The sequence below is a fragment of the Solanum dulcamara genome, chromosome 1, assembly GCF_947179165.1.
Source record: "Solanum dulcamara chromosome 1, daSolDulc1.2, whole genome shotgun sequence".
Taxonomy (NCBI): Eukaryota; Viridiplantae; Streptophyta; class Magnoliopsida; order Solanales; family Solanaceae; genus Solanum; species Solanum dulcamara.
The window spans coordinates 87,487,402-87,504,762 of NC_077237.1; the positions used below are offsets into that span (position 1 = coordinate 87,487,402).

At 36.5% G+C, this 17,361-nt stretch overlaps 1 protein-coding gene across 2 annotated transcripts; it reads left to right on the forward strand.

The window, feature by feature from the left end:
• The first annotated feature begins 98 nt into the window (after positions 1-98).
• LOC129883156 (eukaryotic translation initiation factor 3 subunit H-like) lies at positions 99-16,979 on the forward strand. Of its 2 annotated transcripts, none has more exons than XM_055957754.1 (12): positions 99-187; positions 264-346; positions 1,790-1,906; positions 2,022-2,125; positions 2,528-2,594; positions 14,555-14,688; positions 14,780-14,828; positions 15,207-15,278; positions 15,369-15,470; positions 15,565-15,632; positions 15,909-16,061; positions 16,773-16,979. In XM_055957754.1, the coding sequence occupies exons 1-12, from the start codon at positions 178-180 to the stop codon at positions 16,828-16,830; spliced, it is 1,017 nt and encodes a 338-aa protein (XP_055813729.1). In that variant the 5' UTR covers positions 99-177; the 3' UTR covers positions 16,831-16,979. The 2 variants fall into 2 exon arrangements, with proteins under 2 accessions (XP_055813729.1, XP_055813736.1); XM_055957761.1 differs by having other exon boundaries at positions 267-346.
• Positions 16,980-17,361: the final 382 nt, after the last annotated feature.

Sequence of the window (17,361 nt, forward strand, 5' to 3'; positions counted from 1 at the left end):
GGTCAAATCAATAACATTTATCGGTTTTGGTTCGATTTTGAAAAGACCTAATTCCTACTATCAAGCCCAATATATGCTCTGAATTAGGCCCCATAGTTCGGGCCATAAATAAAAATCCCTCTTCGACTCTCATCTCCAGTGATTTCTCTCCCCGCGGAGAGAACTTCCGATTCAATTATGGCGAACGGTATGTAAATTCTCTTTACTTTTGAGTATTTTTACAGAATCAGTACAGGCAATTGATCTTTCATTTGGTGTTGCAGCAGTACCGAGATCATTTTTGCAAGTTGCAGCTAAAGAAGGAGAAGCTGCACTGCCGTTGCGAGTCGTTCAGATTGAAGGACTGGTACACTTTGTCTTTACAATGATATAGTATATGCATGTTCTCTCCTTGACTGCACAAGTTAGGAGGAGGACATTGTGCATTGGGAAAGCAGTTATAAGTTTATTATGGAAAATTTAGCTACACATCGAAAATATAGGCATTTTATTGAAAATCGGGTTTAGGTAGTAATTTTATTGATTGAGCTAAAAGAAGTTGGTCTTGATTGTTTTTCTAAGCTAAAAGTAGAATTTTTGATTGAGCTAAGTTAGTTAGTGTTATATAAACTATAAACTCATGCATGTGTACAGTAATGCAATGATAGACTTGTGAGACTTGATGCTTGTAAGTTGTAATTTAGTTTGTTCCTCACCTTCTCTGATTTCTTTGGCTGAGAAAAAAGAAGCGTAGGAACTTATCTTACAAGTTACTATAAGTTATTTATTTAAGGTTCTTATTACAAAAACACTCAGAATACTTGTGGATTTTGCGAAGAACAAAACACATTGGAAGTGAATAATTCATATAGGTGATGTCAAATAGTTGGGATGAGGGTTAGTCTTGTTGCTAAAATTATATTACCTATTAGTGTTTGTTCACTTTTACATTAGCTGGGTTTGATTCAGCTTAAAAGTCAAATTAACAATTTTTGGAATGAAACAAGTCCAAATGGAGCGGAGTGGATTTGGAGCATTCATATAGTGGACCCAAACTGGTTCCAGATTGAGGCATACGTGTTATTGTTGTTGCTTATTTCACTCAGCGATTGTTGTAACACTGAGTAATTTTCTGATTTGGACCAACTTCCCATCTTCTCATTTTCGATGGGGGAATTGCCATCTTTTCCTTTGATCTGAATTTGATACTATTAATTAGTTCTTTCATAAACAAAAGGTTAATATTAGTCAATCCCTTTAATCTAGGATTGCAATGTGGTTTTTGGCTTAACTGAATTGAACTCAATTAACTTATTCCATAACAAATTTCACTGACCGGCTTCTAGGAGGAAAAGAACTATAATTTTGTTGGTACAAGGTAATTAATTGTGTGATGGATGCAATTCAAAGAAGTAATGGCTATAAGATGACCCATCCTTTTAGTTAAGAAAACCCTGTAAGAAACATATTAGCTTATATATTCTATTAGTTCTCTTATATAGATGGCAACTTATACGAGTTTGTTGGAATGTATATTTTATCTTCAATATACTCCCTCATCCTAAATGATTGTCAGCTTCGAAGTAAATGATTGCCCACGATGTGTTGGAATGTATCTTTTTTGGTTAATGTACACCCTCATCCTAAATGATTGCCAATGATGTGTTGTATCAACAATTTTAAAAGATACCACATGGTCCTGGAAAGATTAGTTGTGATGGTAAAATTATTGTATTTTAATAGTATATAAGTATGTGTATAGACGTGTTTAGTACATGCATAATTTCCTGAGGTAAATTTTGTGCTACAGGTCCTTTTGAAGATAATAAAGCATTGCAAGGAGTTTTCCCCAGCTTTGGTCACTGGGCAACTTCTTGGATTGGATGTCGGAAGTGTTCTTGAAGTCACAAACTGTTTTCCATTTCCGGTATGTTAAATTCTAGAATTTCTTGCTTATTATTTATCCAAAAATTTGTTGTTTCAAAATTGCTGTTTCAGATTCATAAATGAGTGGACGCCTTCTTAAAATATATTTTGTTCAGGTTCGTGAAGAAGATGAAGAGATCGAGACTGAGGGCGCTAATTATCAGCTTGAAATGATGAGATGCCTAAGGGAGGTTAATGTTGACAACAACACCGTTGGTTGGTACGCATACTTTCTTGTTTGACTACATCAGAGACAATTATGTATTTGCCAAACATAAAAAATGTTGAACCTGTGGTCCGTGTGGACTGGAGCATTAGTTTTGTGATTTGTGTATGGCATTTTGTTTGTGTTGGTCAGTTTCTATGTGTTGGAGATTGTGGAAGTGGTGGAGATTTGTGGTCTATGTGTACTGTGTTGATAAAAAATGTTGCTGGATTGATTATTTTTTTTGGACTATGATGATTGATTATGATGAGTAACTAATGATTGATGTGTGTTAGACATTTTGACATTTCTTTTTCTGGTTTTGTTAAACTCGGATCATATTGCCACTTCTGCCCTTGTAATATGGTTATTGGTAATGTGCCGAACTATGAACTTTTTGTTGGTATTATATTACAGGTACCAATCAACTTTATTTGGTTCTTTTCAAACTGTTGAATTGATAGAGACCTTCATGAATTACCAGGTATATTGTTCATTTATGATTCTTTCCATCTCTATCTCTCATCTTTGGATTGTGAAATTGATTGTATCGGTAATAGAATTACACTTGTTTTGGTTCACGTGCTAATAATACTTGTGTGTGTGTATGGTTTTCCAGAAAACAAAATATAACAACTTCTTATTTGTTCGCTTTTCCCCCCATGCCATGTTTATATTTCTTCTCTTTAGTCAAGAAGTTAGCCGACCTGCTGTAGATTGATGTTCTTTATCAGTTCTCTGTGATTTGCCAACTAAACTACTCCCTTCGTTCCAATTTATATGAGTTAGTTTGACTTGGCATGGAGTTTAAGAAAGAAAGAAAAACTTTTGAAATTTGTGGTCTAAAATGAGTCATAGTTATTTATGTGCTAGAAATCATTTCATTAAGGATAAAATGAGCATTTTAAAGTTAAATTGTTACTAAATATAGAAATGTGTCATTCTTTTTGAGACTGACTAAAAAGGAAAGTAAGTCATATAAATTGGGACAGAGGGAGTAATATATTTGGCTTATGCTGAATGATCCTTGTGGTGTAGTAAATATGCAAATCGAAGTATATCTTTCAGTTGAACCAAAAGGATTCACATGTCAAAATTCCTTTAGATTCTATTTTATAATAAATAGGTTAGATTCAGAGAAGCCCTGAAGTTGGATCATGTGTTCGAAAGATGCAGCATGCCACTACCTATTCACTTGCATAAATTTCTTTCTGCATGTTTATGTTTCGTATGTGAACATGTAAGCTCTGCCGAATGAGAATTTAAGTTTGCTGAGTATTTTTGCACTTACTATGTATTTTGAAAAGCTGCTTATAAAGCTTGTTATATGTATGATTGTCGTTATCAGGAACTCTTCTGCTCCCTGTCATGCATACTCAATGTATCTTCCCAAACGTTTGATAGTTGCTTTATTTCCCACTTCAAGAGTGCCAAAAAAATAAATATGAATTTCAGGACTTAAATGTGTGAGTGTAATTCCTTGCCCAATTGCCTTTTGGTTCTCTTGCCTTTGTCTCTACTTATCACTCATGTGAGGGAATTCAGTAGCATAGGGAAGTGCCATCCCACCAAGGATGTAACACCCCAATTTATTTTTAAGAATTATTTTTTTTCTTCAAAAAAATATTTATATTTTTTAAGTTATGTTTTTGGGTGATCTGACTTCAGGAGGACATAACCCTATCAAAATTTGAAAATTTGGGAAAACCCATAAAATGAAAGTTGTAGATAATTGAAATACCTTTCCAACCATAGGTCATGGGCTTATATATGACATCGAAATAAAAAGTTATGGACATTGTAAGGAAGAAGGGTCAAGATGGGCAGAAAGTTCGGCCCAACCTGATTCCAAGTCGGGTCAGCCCATATTTCTTACCATGTAAGAGATAAATTCAGCCTTATCTCTTTCCTTTCATTCAATACACTTCCAGAACACCATAGAGAGAGAGAGAGAGAATTAAAAGCCATTTTTGACTCAAATTCGAGTCCCGATTTCCGAAACTCGTGAAGAGAAAAACGTTGCACGTTGCGTTGTCTTCACTTTGAGCTAAAATTCAGAGAAGAAGCAGTGTATTAAGGTGGTTGACTTATACTTCAAGGTAAGATTGAGGTGTTGTTTTTCCTTATTATCAAGCTTGTTTAGAGATTTAACGGATTAGAACGGAGAAAATAGTGTTATAAACTTGTTTGTTGCTTTGTTGGAATTTATGGATTATGGGCTGTTTTGGTTGGATTAAATGGGTGGAATTAGTTAAGTTATGACGTAGAATGATTGTTTATATTGTTGTTGATGTTCTTGATAAGTTGTTGTTGTCGAAATTGGGGGAATAAACTTTGCTTGCAAACCCGTTTTTGGTTGGGACGGCTGTTAGTAATTGTAGTATAACTCCTTGTGTAAAACTTAGTTTTGAGTGATTCAAGATGTTTTGGAAAGCTATTTCATTTGGCTATAAATTTTATTTAGGATCCAAACTCCAGTTTTGCTTTTATTGACTCGAAAAAGGGTGATGAAGTACAGGGGAGGTGCTGCCCAGATTTTGGTCTAAAAATTCTACATGGACTGCTGTGGGTATTTTGAGCATATCTTGTTGTACATAATTGCTGTAGGGGTGATTCAAAGTTGTATATGACCCTAAGACATATAACTATAACTTTCTTTGAGGACACAAAGCCTATTTATCCCATTTACCCCTTCGAAACTGAGCATCAATACAAGGCAGTAGTGCTGCCCAGAAATTCCCTTTGGATACTTTGGGTTGATTTTCAGTGATTTTATGTTTAGTTTTGATATGCTGGAACTTTTAAACTTAAGTAGATATTTGATTCTGTATTTAAGGTGTATATTCTCTTATACAAGCTAAGAGGAACTGTTTGACGAAGTGGATTTTGGTTGATCTATGACATAGAGAAATTGAACTCCTCGAGTGGTGGTAGAGAAAGTCTACTCCACATGGCCAAAATAATATGCAAAAAAAAACTAGATGTATATGCATATGTGATCTTCACAAGAGCTCCCGAAAAGTCTACTCCACATGGCCATCTTCATATCCCGTCTCGCACATCACCTACGATAGGAAACAACTATCGCTAAGCATAAAGCTTAGTGGTGTATAACCTTTGGACTTAGAGCCATTAAAAATTCTACAGTTTCCTTTTTCATCATAAGCGGTTCAATAAGGTAGCATTAAGTCCAAGTGAACAAGTATATCAAGTATCGAATACAAATCTTGGAGAGTTTCAAAATATCAATACTAATATTCAAAGGCTTAAGTACCAAGGATGCTTATAATTCAATTCAAAAGAGTAGTCAAATAACCAATTTCACCCCATATGTACGTCATGCCTTCACACTAAGCACAATCAATATCAAGACGGACCGAAGCCCCGAAATCAAGAAGTGTCCATATCAAGAAGGGTCGTCACCCAATATCAAGAAGATCAAAGACCATATTGAAAGTGGCTTTTCACTCGTACTCGAAAATGGACGAAAGTCCATCGGCAAGACGAAATGTAAATCCAAAGTCAAGATGGGCAAGATCTGAATCGAGAGGCATGCCAATATCGATGACAAGTCACCGTAACAAGAAGGAAAAATTCCCAACAAGAATGCAAAATGATCAAGCAATTCGTACAAGTGGGCGATTCAGCGAAAGTTTTGCAATACTTGAGATAATAGTCATACCAAAATACAAAACAAGGAGTAAGGAAACAACCCAACAAAATACTTCAAATTTCAGAAAAATAAAATATTCCAAGTTCAAGTTTATACACGAACCTTGGCGTTTTAGCACACAACAAGTTCTACCACCACTCGAGGAGTTCAATTTCTCTATGTCATAGATCAACCAAAATCCACTTCGTCAAACAGTTCCTCTTAGCTTGTATAAGAGAATATACACCTTAAATACACAATCAAATATCTACTTAAGTTTAAAAGTTTCAGCATATCGAAACTAAACATAAAATCACTGAAAAAATCAATCCAAAGTATCAAAAGGGAATTTCTGGGCAGCACTACTGCCTTGTATTGATGCTCAGTTTCGAAGGGGTAAATGGGATAAATAGGCTTTGTGTCCTCAAAGAAAGTTATAGTTATATGTCTTAGGGTCATATACAACTTTGAATCACCCCTACAGCAATTATGTACAACAAGATATGCTCAAAATACCCACAGCAGTCCATGTAGAATTTTTAGACCAAAATCTGGGCAGCACCTCCCCTGTACTTCATCACCCTTTTTCGAGTCAATAAAAGCAAAACTGGAGTTTGGATCCTAAATAAAATTTATAGCCAAATGAAATAGCTTTCCAAAACATCTTGAATCACTCAAAACTAAGTTTTACACAAGGAGTTATACTACAATTACTAACAGCCGTCCCAACCAAAAACGGGTTTGCAAGCAAAGTTTATTCCCCCAATTTCGACAACAACAACTTATCAAGAACATCAACAACAATATAAACAATCATTCTACGTCATAACTTAACTAATTCCACCCATTTAATCCAACCAAAACAGCCCATAATCCATAAATTCCAACAAAGCAACAAACAAGTTTATAACACTATTTTCTCCGTTCTAATCCGTTAAATCTCTAAACAAGCTTGATAATAAGGAAAAACAACACCTCAATCTTACCTTGAAGTATAAGTCAACCACCTTAATACACTGCTTCTTCTCTGAATTTTAGCTCAAAGTGAAGACAACGCAATGTGCAACGTTTTTCTCTTCACGAGTTTCGGAAATCGGGACTCGAATTTGAGTCAAAAATGGCTTTTAATTCTCTCTCTCTCTCTCTATGGTGTTCTGGAAGTGTATTGAATGAAAGGAAAGAGATAAGGCTGAATTTATCTCTTACATGGTAAGAAATATGGGCTGACCCGACTTGGAATCAGGTTGGGCCGAACTTTCTGCCCATCTTGACCCTTCTTCCTTACAATGTCCATAACTTTTTATTTCGATGTCATATATAAGCCCATGACCTATGGTTGGAAAGGTATTTCAATTATCTACAACTTTCATTTTATGGGTTTTCCCAAATTTTCAAATTTTGATAGGGTTATGTCCTCCTGAAGTCAGATCACCCAAAAACATAACTTAAAAAATATAAATATTTTTTTGAAGAAAAAAAATAATTCTTAAAAATAAATTGGGGTGTTAGCTTCAGAAATAATCGAGGCACAAGAGTTGGGCCACACCAGAAATAATCAGGGCACAAGAGTTGGGCCACACCCCCAAATGAGTCATAGTGCTCCTGTTGCTGATCCCCATTTTCAACAAATGACTAATTTCTTTCATCACATGGCTAGAAGAAAGCCTGACCCTGATGAAATGAACTATGAGAAAATGAGAAAAATGGGGGGAGTTGAGTTTGAAGGAACTGTTGACCCTACCGATGTCGAGCAGTGGTTGGAACGAATTGAAAGAGTATTCGAGCAGTTAGAGTGTTCAGACACTGCCAAATTTAAGTATGCTGTCTCACTGTTACAAAAACATGCCTATGATTGGTGGATAAGTGTACCGAATGCCAGGGAAAAACCTCCTGTTCTTACTTGGGATGATTTTGTGAAGGAATTTCATAAGAAGTATGTCCCACCTGCTTATCACGATGCAAAGAAAAAAGAGTTCTTAAATTTAGAGCAAGGGAGCATGTCTAAAGGGAGCATGTCTATCGCTGAATATCAGCAGCAATTTCTCAGGCTGTCCCGTTATGCTGGGGGTATTATTAACGACGAAAAAGATAAGTGCAGGCGGTTCGAAGACGGTTTGAATGATTCTATCAGGAAATCTGTAGCGGTCCTACAACATGAAAATTTTTTTAAATTAGTTTCAGCTGCTCTTACTTGGGAAAGGATCGACAAGGAATAAACTGGTAGAAATGAACACAAGTTCAGGAAAGCTTATGCAGATTCAAGAGGTCCATCAAAAAGAGGGAGGTTTGACAGTTCCACAGCTAATACTTTTCGTAAGTTAGCCCAGCATAAGCAGAATAGATCAAGTTACTCTACTGCCAGCACTCCAAGCTATGGTCAAGGCAAGACTCGTATACCCACGTGTGCACAATGTGGAAAAAATCACTTTGGTACTTGTAGAAGAGCTTCTGGCGCTTGTTTTAATTGTGGGAGCTTCGATCATAAAGTGAGGGATTGTCCTAATCCTAATCCCATTTCTTCTCCGCGTACGGAAGTCTATGTTCAGAAACCTATTACCACTCAATCTCAAGGGGATAGAGGTGCAAGATCTAGAAACACACAAGCAACAGGTGCAGGTGGATCCAATCAAGCGAGTGGATCAAGAGCTACAGCACGAGCTTATGCGATGAGACAGAGGGATGAACAAGATGGAGCAGATGTGGTTGTTGGTAAATTTCACTTATTCGACTTATGTGTCGTTACATTATTTGATCCTGGTTCTACACATTCGTATGTTTGTTCATCATTGGATTTTTCTGAAAATGTGAAACCTGTGAGACTCGATTATGGTGTGCTTGTCCAAAGTCCTTTGGGTCAACAGGTTGTTTGCAATCAAATCTATCGAGGTTGTCCCTTCATGATTCAAAACCTGGTCCTTCCTGCTGATTTGATTGAAATGCCTTTCCATGATTTTGATATTATTATCGGTATGGATTGGCTTTATAAATATCATGCAGTAGTGGATTGTAGGTCTAAGCATGTGACTTTTAAGGACCCTGCATTTTCACACATTATTGTGCAGGGTGAAAGGTCATTGTCCTCTAATATTATTTCTGCGGCCTTAGCAAAAAAGATGATTCGTCAGGGTTGTAGTGTGTATCTTGCTCACATAATTGATACACGTGTGGAGAGTCCTATTCTTAAAGATATACCTACTGTGTGTGACTTTCTTGAAGTGTTTCCAGAAAATCTTTCTGGGTTACCACCAGAAAGAGAAGTTGAATTTCCGATCAAGCTCATTCCTGGATCTACTCCTATTTCTATCACTCCTTATAGGATGGCACCAGCAGAATTAAAGGAATTGAAGACTCAATTGCAAGAACTTCTTGAGAAAGGTTTCATTCGTCCAAGTGTTTCTCCTTGGGGAGCCCCTGTGCTATTTGTGAAAAAGAAAGATGGTACTCTTAGACTTTGTATTGACTATAGACAATTGAATAAAATAACAATCAAGAACAGATATCCATTACCAAGAATTGATGATTTGTTTGACCAACTGAAGGGTGCTAATTTATTCTTCAAGATTGATTTAAGGTCTGGGTATCACCAACTGCGTGTTAGAAAGGAAGATGTTCCTAAAACTGCTTTTAGAACTCGATACGGTCACTATGAATTCTTAGTGATGCCATTCGGATTAACTAATGCGCCTGCAATATTCATGAATTTGATGAATCGAGTATTTAGGCCTTATCTTGATCAATTTGTGGTGATATTTATAGATGATATTTTAATATATTCCAAGAATGAAGAAGAGCATGATAAACATCTTCGAATTATTTTGCAAATTCTGCAAGAGAAGAAGCTTTATGCTAAGCTTTCTAAATGTGAATTCTGGCTTGGTGAAGTGGCCTTTCTGGGACATATTGTGTCGGCCGCAGGTGTGAAAGTGGATCCTGGTAAGATTTAAGCTATTGTTGAATGGAAACCACCTAAAAGTCCAACTGAAGTAAGGAGTTTCTTGGGTTTAGCGGGATACTATAGGAGGTTTGTCAAAGGCTTCTCCATTATCGCCTCCCCTTTGACTAAACTTTTGAGGAAGGATGTCAAGTTTGTATGGGATGACAAATGCCAGGAGAGTTTTGAAAATCTCAAATCCTTATTGACACAAGCTCCTATACTTACTCTACCAACTGAAGGTAAAGAATATGTGATATATAGTGATGCTTCTCATCATGGTTTGGGTTGTGTACTGATGCAAGAAGGGAAAGTGGTTGCATATGCTTCCCGAAAATTGAAACCACATGAATTGAACTATCCTATTCATGACCTTGAGCTCGCTGCCATAGTGTTTGCCTTGAAAATTTGGAGGCATTACTTATATGGCGAAAAGTGTCACATATTTACTAATCACAAAGGTTTGAAGTACTTGGGTACACAGAAAGAGTTGAATTTGAGGCAACGTAGATGGCTTGAACTCATTAAAGATTACGACTGTACCATTGACTATCATCCTGGTAAAGCCAATGTAGTTGCGGATGCTCTAAGTCGTAAAGCCTTTGCTAGTTTATCTATTAATCCTCTGACTTCATTTCTTAACTTACGAGCCATGAATGCTCGTCTTGCATTTAATTCTGATGGCTCTATTGTTGCTAGGTTGCAAGTCAAGCCAATTCTACTTGAACAGGTAAAAGAAGCACAACAGTTAGATGAGAAGCTTGTAAAATTGATCAAAGAAGTTCAAACTGGAGGAAAGCTTGATTTTACTTTAGGGGAGAATGGTGCTCTATTTTATCATAATAGGTTATGTGTTCCAAAGGATGACAACTTGAGGAAAGAAATTTTGAATGAAGCACATACGTCACCATATGCAATGCATCCTGGAGGTACCAAAATGTACCAAACCATCAAAGAACACTACTGGTGGAATGGTATGAAGAAGGACATTGCGGAATATATTTCTAAATGCTTAGCTTGTCAACAGATAAAGGCCGAGCATCAAGTCCCAACAGGATTATTACAACCCTTATCAATACCTGAGTGGAAATGGGAAAGAATAACCATGGACTTTGTTTTTGGGCTTCCACGTACCCAAAGAAATCATGATGCAATTTGGGTTATAGTTGATAGGCTCACTAAAAGTGCTCATTTCTTGGCCATCAGAATGGACTACCCACTTGAACGTTAATGAAATTGTGAGGCTACATGGAGTTCCTGTTTCTATTGTATCTGACCGAGACCCGAGGTTTACATCTAGATTCTGGACTAGCTTGCAAGAAGCTTTGGGCACTAGGTTGAACTTTAGTACATCTTTCCATCCTCAGACAGATGGCCAATCCGAGAGGGTGATTCAAATCTTGGAAGATATGCTTCGAGCTTGCATTATGGAATTTGAAGGTAGTTGGGACAGACACCTAGCCTTGGTTGAATTCGCTTATAACAATAGCTACCAATCAAGCATTGGCATGCCACCCTATGAAGCCTTATATGGGAGAAAGTGTAGAACTCCTCTTTGCTGGAGTGAAGTTGGTGAACGAAAACTGGTTGGTCCTGAGATTGTGCAACAAACTGAGGATAAGGTAAAAATCATCAAAGATCGTCTAAATATTGCTTCAGATAGACAAAAGTCTTATGCTGATCTTAAGAGGCGTGAAATTGAATATCAGGCAGGAGACAAGGTATTTTTAAAGGTTTCTCCATGGAAGAGAATTATGAGATTTGGCCAAAAAGGGAAACTTAGTCCTCGATTTGTTGGACCATATGAAGTACTTGAGAGAGTTGGTCCAGTTGCATATAAACTAGCGCTTCCACCGGAGTTAGATAGAATCCACAATGTCTTCCATGTTTCTATGCTTAGAAGATATCGCTCAGATCCATCTCATGGTCTTCCTGTTGAATCCATTGAGGTCAATCATGACTTGATATACGAAGAGGAACCTATCAAAATCTTGGCGCATGATACAAAAAAGCTTAGGAACAAGAACATCCCCTTAGTAAAGGTCCTTTGGAGAAATTATTCTGGCAAGGAAGCTACCTGGGAGAGAGAAGAGGATATGCGACTCCAACATCCACAGTTGTTTTGAGGAGACTATCAGGTAAATTTCGGGACGAAATTTCTTAAGAGGGGTAGAGTTGTAACACCCCAATTTATTTTTAAGAATTATTTTTTTTCTTCAAAAAAATATTTATATTTTTTAAGTTATGTTTTTGGGTGATCTGACTTCAGGAGGACATAACCCTATCAAAATTTGAAAATTTGGGAAAACCCATAAAATGAAAATTGTAGATAATTGAAATACCTTTCCAACCATAGGTCATTGGCTTATATATGACATCGGAATAAAAAGTTATGGACATTGTAAGGAAGAAGGGTCAAGATGGGCAGAAAGTTCGGCCCAACCCGATTCCAAGTCGGGTCAGTCCATATTTCTTACCATGTAAGAGATAAGTTCAGCCTTATCTCTTTCCTTTCATTCAATACACTTACAGAACACCATAGAGAGAGAGAGAGAGAGAGAGAATTAAAAGCCATTTTTGACTCAAATTCGAGTCCCGATTTCCGAAACTCGTGAAGAGAAAAACGTTGCACATTGCGTTGTCTTCACTTTGAGCTAAAAATCAGAGAAGAAGCAGTGTATTAAGGTGGTTGACTTATACTTCAAGGTAAGATTGAGGTGTTGTTTTTCCTTATTATCAAGCTTGTTTAGAGATTTAACGGATTAGAACGGAGAAAATAGTGTTATAAACTTGTTTGTTGCTTTGTTGGAATTTATGGATTATGGGCTGTTTTGGTTGGATTAAATGGGTGGAATTAGTTAAGTTATGACGTAGAATGATTGTTTATATTGTTGTTGATGTTCTTGATAAGTTGTTGTTGTCGAAATTGGGGGAATAAACTTTGCTTGCAAACCCGTTTTTGGTTGGGACGGCTGTTAGTAATTGTAGTATAACTCCTTGTGTAAAACTTAGTTTTGAGTGATTCAAGATGTTTTGGAAAGCTATTTCATTTGGCTATAAATTTTATTTAGGATCCAAACTCCAGTTTTGCTTTTATTGACTCGAAAAAGGGTGATGAAGTACAGGGGAGGTGCTGCCCAGATTTTGGTCTAAAAATTCTACATGGACTGCTGTGGGTATTTTGAGCATATCTTGTTGTACATAATTGCTGTAGGGGTGATTCAAAGTTGTATATGACCCTAAGACATATAACTATAACTTTCTTTGAGGACACAAAGCCTATTTATCCCATTTACCCCTTCGAAACTGAGCATCAATACAAGGCAGTAGTGCTGCCCAGAAATTCCCTTTTGATACTTTGGATTGATTTTTTCAGTGATTTTATGTTTAGTTTCGATATGCTGAAACTTTTAAACTTAAGTAGATATTTGATTGTGTATTTAAGGTGTATATTCTCTTATACAAGCTAAGAGGAACTGTTTGACGAAGTGGATTTTGGTTGATCTATGACATAGAGAAATTGAACTCCTCGAGTGGTGGTAGAACTTGTTGTGTGCTAAAACGCCAAGGTTCGTGTATAAACTTGAACTTGGAATATTTTATTTTTCTGAAATTTGAAGTATTTTGTTGGGTTGTTTCCTTACTCCTTGTTTTGTATTTTGGTATGACTATTATCTCAAGTATTGCAAAACTTTCGCTGAATCGCCCACTTGTACGAATTGCTTGATCATTTTGCATTTTTGTTGGGAATTTTTCCTTCTTGTTACGGTGACTTGTCATCGATATTGGCATGCCTCTCGATTCAGATCTTGCCCATCTTGACTTTGGATTTACATTTCGTCTTGCCGATGGACTTTCGTCCATTTTCGAGTACGAGTGAAAAGCCACTTTCAATATGGTCTTTGATCTTCTTGATATTGGGTGACGACCCTTCTTGATATGGACACTTCTTGATTTCGGGGCTTCGGTCCGTCTTGATATTGATTGTGCTTAGTGTGAAGGCATGACGTACATATGGGGTGAAATTGGTTATTTGACTACTCTTTTGAATTGAATTATAAGCATCCTTGGTACTTAAGCCTTTGAATATTAGTATTGATATTTTGAAACTCTCCAAGATTTGTATTCGATACTTGATATACTTGTTCACTTGGACTTAATGCTACCTTATTGAACCGCTTATGATGAAAAAGGAAACTGTAGAATTTTTAATGGCTCTAAGTCCAAAGGTTATACACCACTAAGCTTTATGCTTAGCGATAGTTGTTTCCTATCGTAGGTGATGTGCGAGACGGGATATGAAGATGGCCATGTGGAGTAGACTTTTCGGGAGCTCTTGTGAAGATCACATATGCATATACATCTAGTTTTTTTTTGGAGGGTAAAATAATAATAATATTTAGTTTTTGTTTCGTAAGTGGCATTCTCCTAAAAGGGGATGCTACAAAGGAAATATTTTGAGATCGAGTTTCTTCATAGTCTTTCTGCATATCATAACCTACACCCAAGCAGTGCAACATGGATTATTTTATCTCTTTAGGAGCTTGAGCTAAACTATCCACTGTCAAAATCAACTCCTGCCAACAGCTTGACCAGAACATCCATGGAATGATTTCAAACTGAATGACATTGTGTTTTCATTTCTTCCGGCTTGCTTGTCTTGTATTTGCTCTGTCCAAAAAGATAATTTTTTTTATCATTTATGATTTCGTGAACTGAACACTCAATTCTGTAAAAATTTCTTCTCTTGTAGAATTTTCTTATGTTCTTGCTCAATCAGTTGCTCTTTGATTGTCTCAGACTCAGTTGTTTATGCGAATAATCTCTTGTACTTGAACCCGATGACTTTTTGTGACTGCAGGAGAATATTAAACGCTGTGTTTGCATTATTTATGATCCTTCAAGATCCAACCAAGGTGTCTTGGCATTGAAAGCCTTAAAGCTTTCCGATTCTTTCATGGAACTCTACAAGAGTAATAACTTTACTGGAGAGAAGTATGTGCATTTTTGCATTCTCCATTCCCCTAAGGATAATTCTTTTGGACATAACAAACTTATTCTATTGCTGATGTTGGTTTATTTCTAGGTTGAGGGAAAAGAATCTTTCATGGGTCGACATCTTCGAAGAGATACCAGTATGCTTCCTTATCCACGTTACTTTTCTCTCTCTTACATTATCACGTGCAGCTTGTCTTTGTATGAGTAAATTCTTTCAGCAATGCAACTTATTGATTGCCATTCTTTTTGCCCAGAGAGGTCATTCTTTACTTCATTTGTTCGAGTACTGTTTTAAGGCTAAACTCAATATCTGATGTGCAGTTCTTCACTCTTTGATAAGATAAGTTTAAGATTCTTTTTTAAATACCATGCAGTGATATTGCCATCTTGGTTTTAGTCTGTCAACATGGTAACTTCAGATAAGTTATGTTCATAGTTTCTAGAGAGAGAAAAGTTGTACAAAGAAAGCTTGCTTCAATTTTCTCACATTTTAATTTTGCCATTCTTTTGTACAGATTAAAGTTTCAAACTCGGCTCTCATAAGTGCCTTTATGACTGAACTTGAACCTGATACACCTGTAACGCAGGTATCTTAGTATTTTTTTTTTGGGGAGAATTCTCGAATGATCAGATATAGCCTGACAAACTAACTGATGGTTTTTTTCCCCGTCTGTCAGTGTGATTATGAGTGCCTACAATTGTCAACTAATCCATATTTGGAAAGGAATGTTGAATTTTTGATTGAGTGTATGGATGACTTGTCAATGGAGCAGCAAAAGGTTAGTCCTTCTGTTCATGGGTCAATCTTTCCCTTTCTGGGGAGTGTTTCCTATGCTTGGATGTTCAGTTGCTAACATTACCACCTGTTTGCAGTTCCAATTTTACTATCGGAACCTTTCCCGTCAACAAGCTCAGCAGCAAGCTTGGCTTCAAAAGAGGAGGTATTCTTCTTCTTTCTGTGGAGATATTTCAAGTGCTTGATCACCTAGACGTAATAGCCGATATGATAATCTTACATGATTTATTTATTTATTTGGTGGTGAATCCATTACCAGTTGTGACAGCTTGATAGTTGAGTATGCTAATTAAAAGTTTCAGGGTTCTGATGTCTTGGCTGTGCTGTAGATGATGTATACCTGGTGAAATCTGCATTTATTTGTTTATTTTCAAGAGGCCTTTTCTCCTTGATATTTGTTCCGGATTATTTTTTTCTGCAGGGCTGAGAACATGGCACGTAAAATTGCTGGAGAAGAGCCACTTCCAGAGGAGGATCCTTCTAATCCTGCCTTTAAGACAATCCCAGAGCCCTCACGATTGGACAGCTTTCTCTTAACTAATCAAATAGCAAACTACTGCAACCAGATTAACGGGTGAGTTACTGTCTAAAGTGATGACCATTGCTCACATGCATGTTTGCAAACATTGCAGATAGGAATTGTTCAACTCAGGGAAACACAGCCACTCCTGAACATAGTCAAATTTTCAACCTGCCCAATCTTTGGCTATTGGTCCTTGACATTCTAATTACGAAAAATATTTGAAATTCTTCTACAACTCTGAGTTAAATCTTGAGGAATTACCCTATGCAAAATTGAAAAAATAAAAATTAAAAGCAAGGAGGAGGAAGATTGAGCCCTTTTGCGTTTCTATTTGATTTAGCATTTCCTTGAGGCATACTTTTAACCTTATACTATCCATGGCCTCGTAAGGAACTGGAATTATTAGGTGTGCAAGTATTTATTTTGAGTTTTGGTAATAGCTGATAAAAAATCATGATGAATTGGTAATGCACACTCAAGGGTGTTATCAAGCAGTCAATGAAGTAGGTTTAGAGGGGAAAATCTAGGTGATAAGTTAACCCAGTACTTGTGCTAGTGGAAGGCATCTAGATCCATTATCCGTTGAGATATTCGAGGTGCACACAAGTACTTCCCTTGTGTTGGTTTGTTTAGGTTTATGTCATCTTCCTTGTTCAACGTGTTTATTCTCAATTTTTGTTCTCTAGGAAAGTATCCCCTCTGCATGAGTAGTACTTAATCGCTTTATTTTTCAAGCTAAACCCGTTGATGTATTGCTTGCAGTGTTGCTGGACAGAGCTTCAGTAGACTATATCTGATGAAGGCTCTTCAAGAGAACTGAAGAAATCTATAGAGTAATAGATCAATTTTGTACTTCTCATTTTACGTCAGTTATTTAAACACTTTTGAGTTGATATGTGAAAAGAATGAATTCTCTGTGTATGCAAATGACTAGATTATATACACAAATGTCCTCAACTTGTTTTTGAAGTTTAACTACACACCTATACTTTGCGGAAGGCCTATGCTTCCTCGTTAACATCATATTCAGTATAATTTTATAAGTGACATTTGGAGAGTTTGGTATGTATAATGTACGTTCACCAGTCACATCTTACAAGTTACATCTAGCTTGTGAAGATAGAGAGATAATTCCTCGTTTTTGTCCAAAATTTAAGGGAAAATATATGATTAAAAAGTTGACAAAAATAGGTTACTACATTAAACTAATGCTCATAGAATTCAAACCAAAAACCTAAAGCATTTTTCAAATCCCTTTTGTTGCTTCTCTCATGTCAAAGTGATTCAATATTTTATATGTGAGTTTTAAGTTATATATAACAGCAATATAAATCCTTTATTTTAAAGTATA

Coding starts and splice junctions, on each gene's coding strand:
- LOC129883156 (XM_055957754.1), top strand. Junction 14,829..15,206: donor ACATCTTCGAAGAGATACCA/GTATGCTTCCTT, acceptor TCTTTTGTACAG/ATTAAAGTTTCAAACTCGGC. Junction 16,062..16,772: donor TACTGCAACCAGATTAACGG/GTGAGTTACTGT, acceptor TATTGCTTGCAG/TGTTGCTGGACAGAGCTTCA.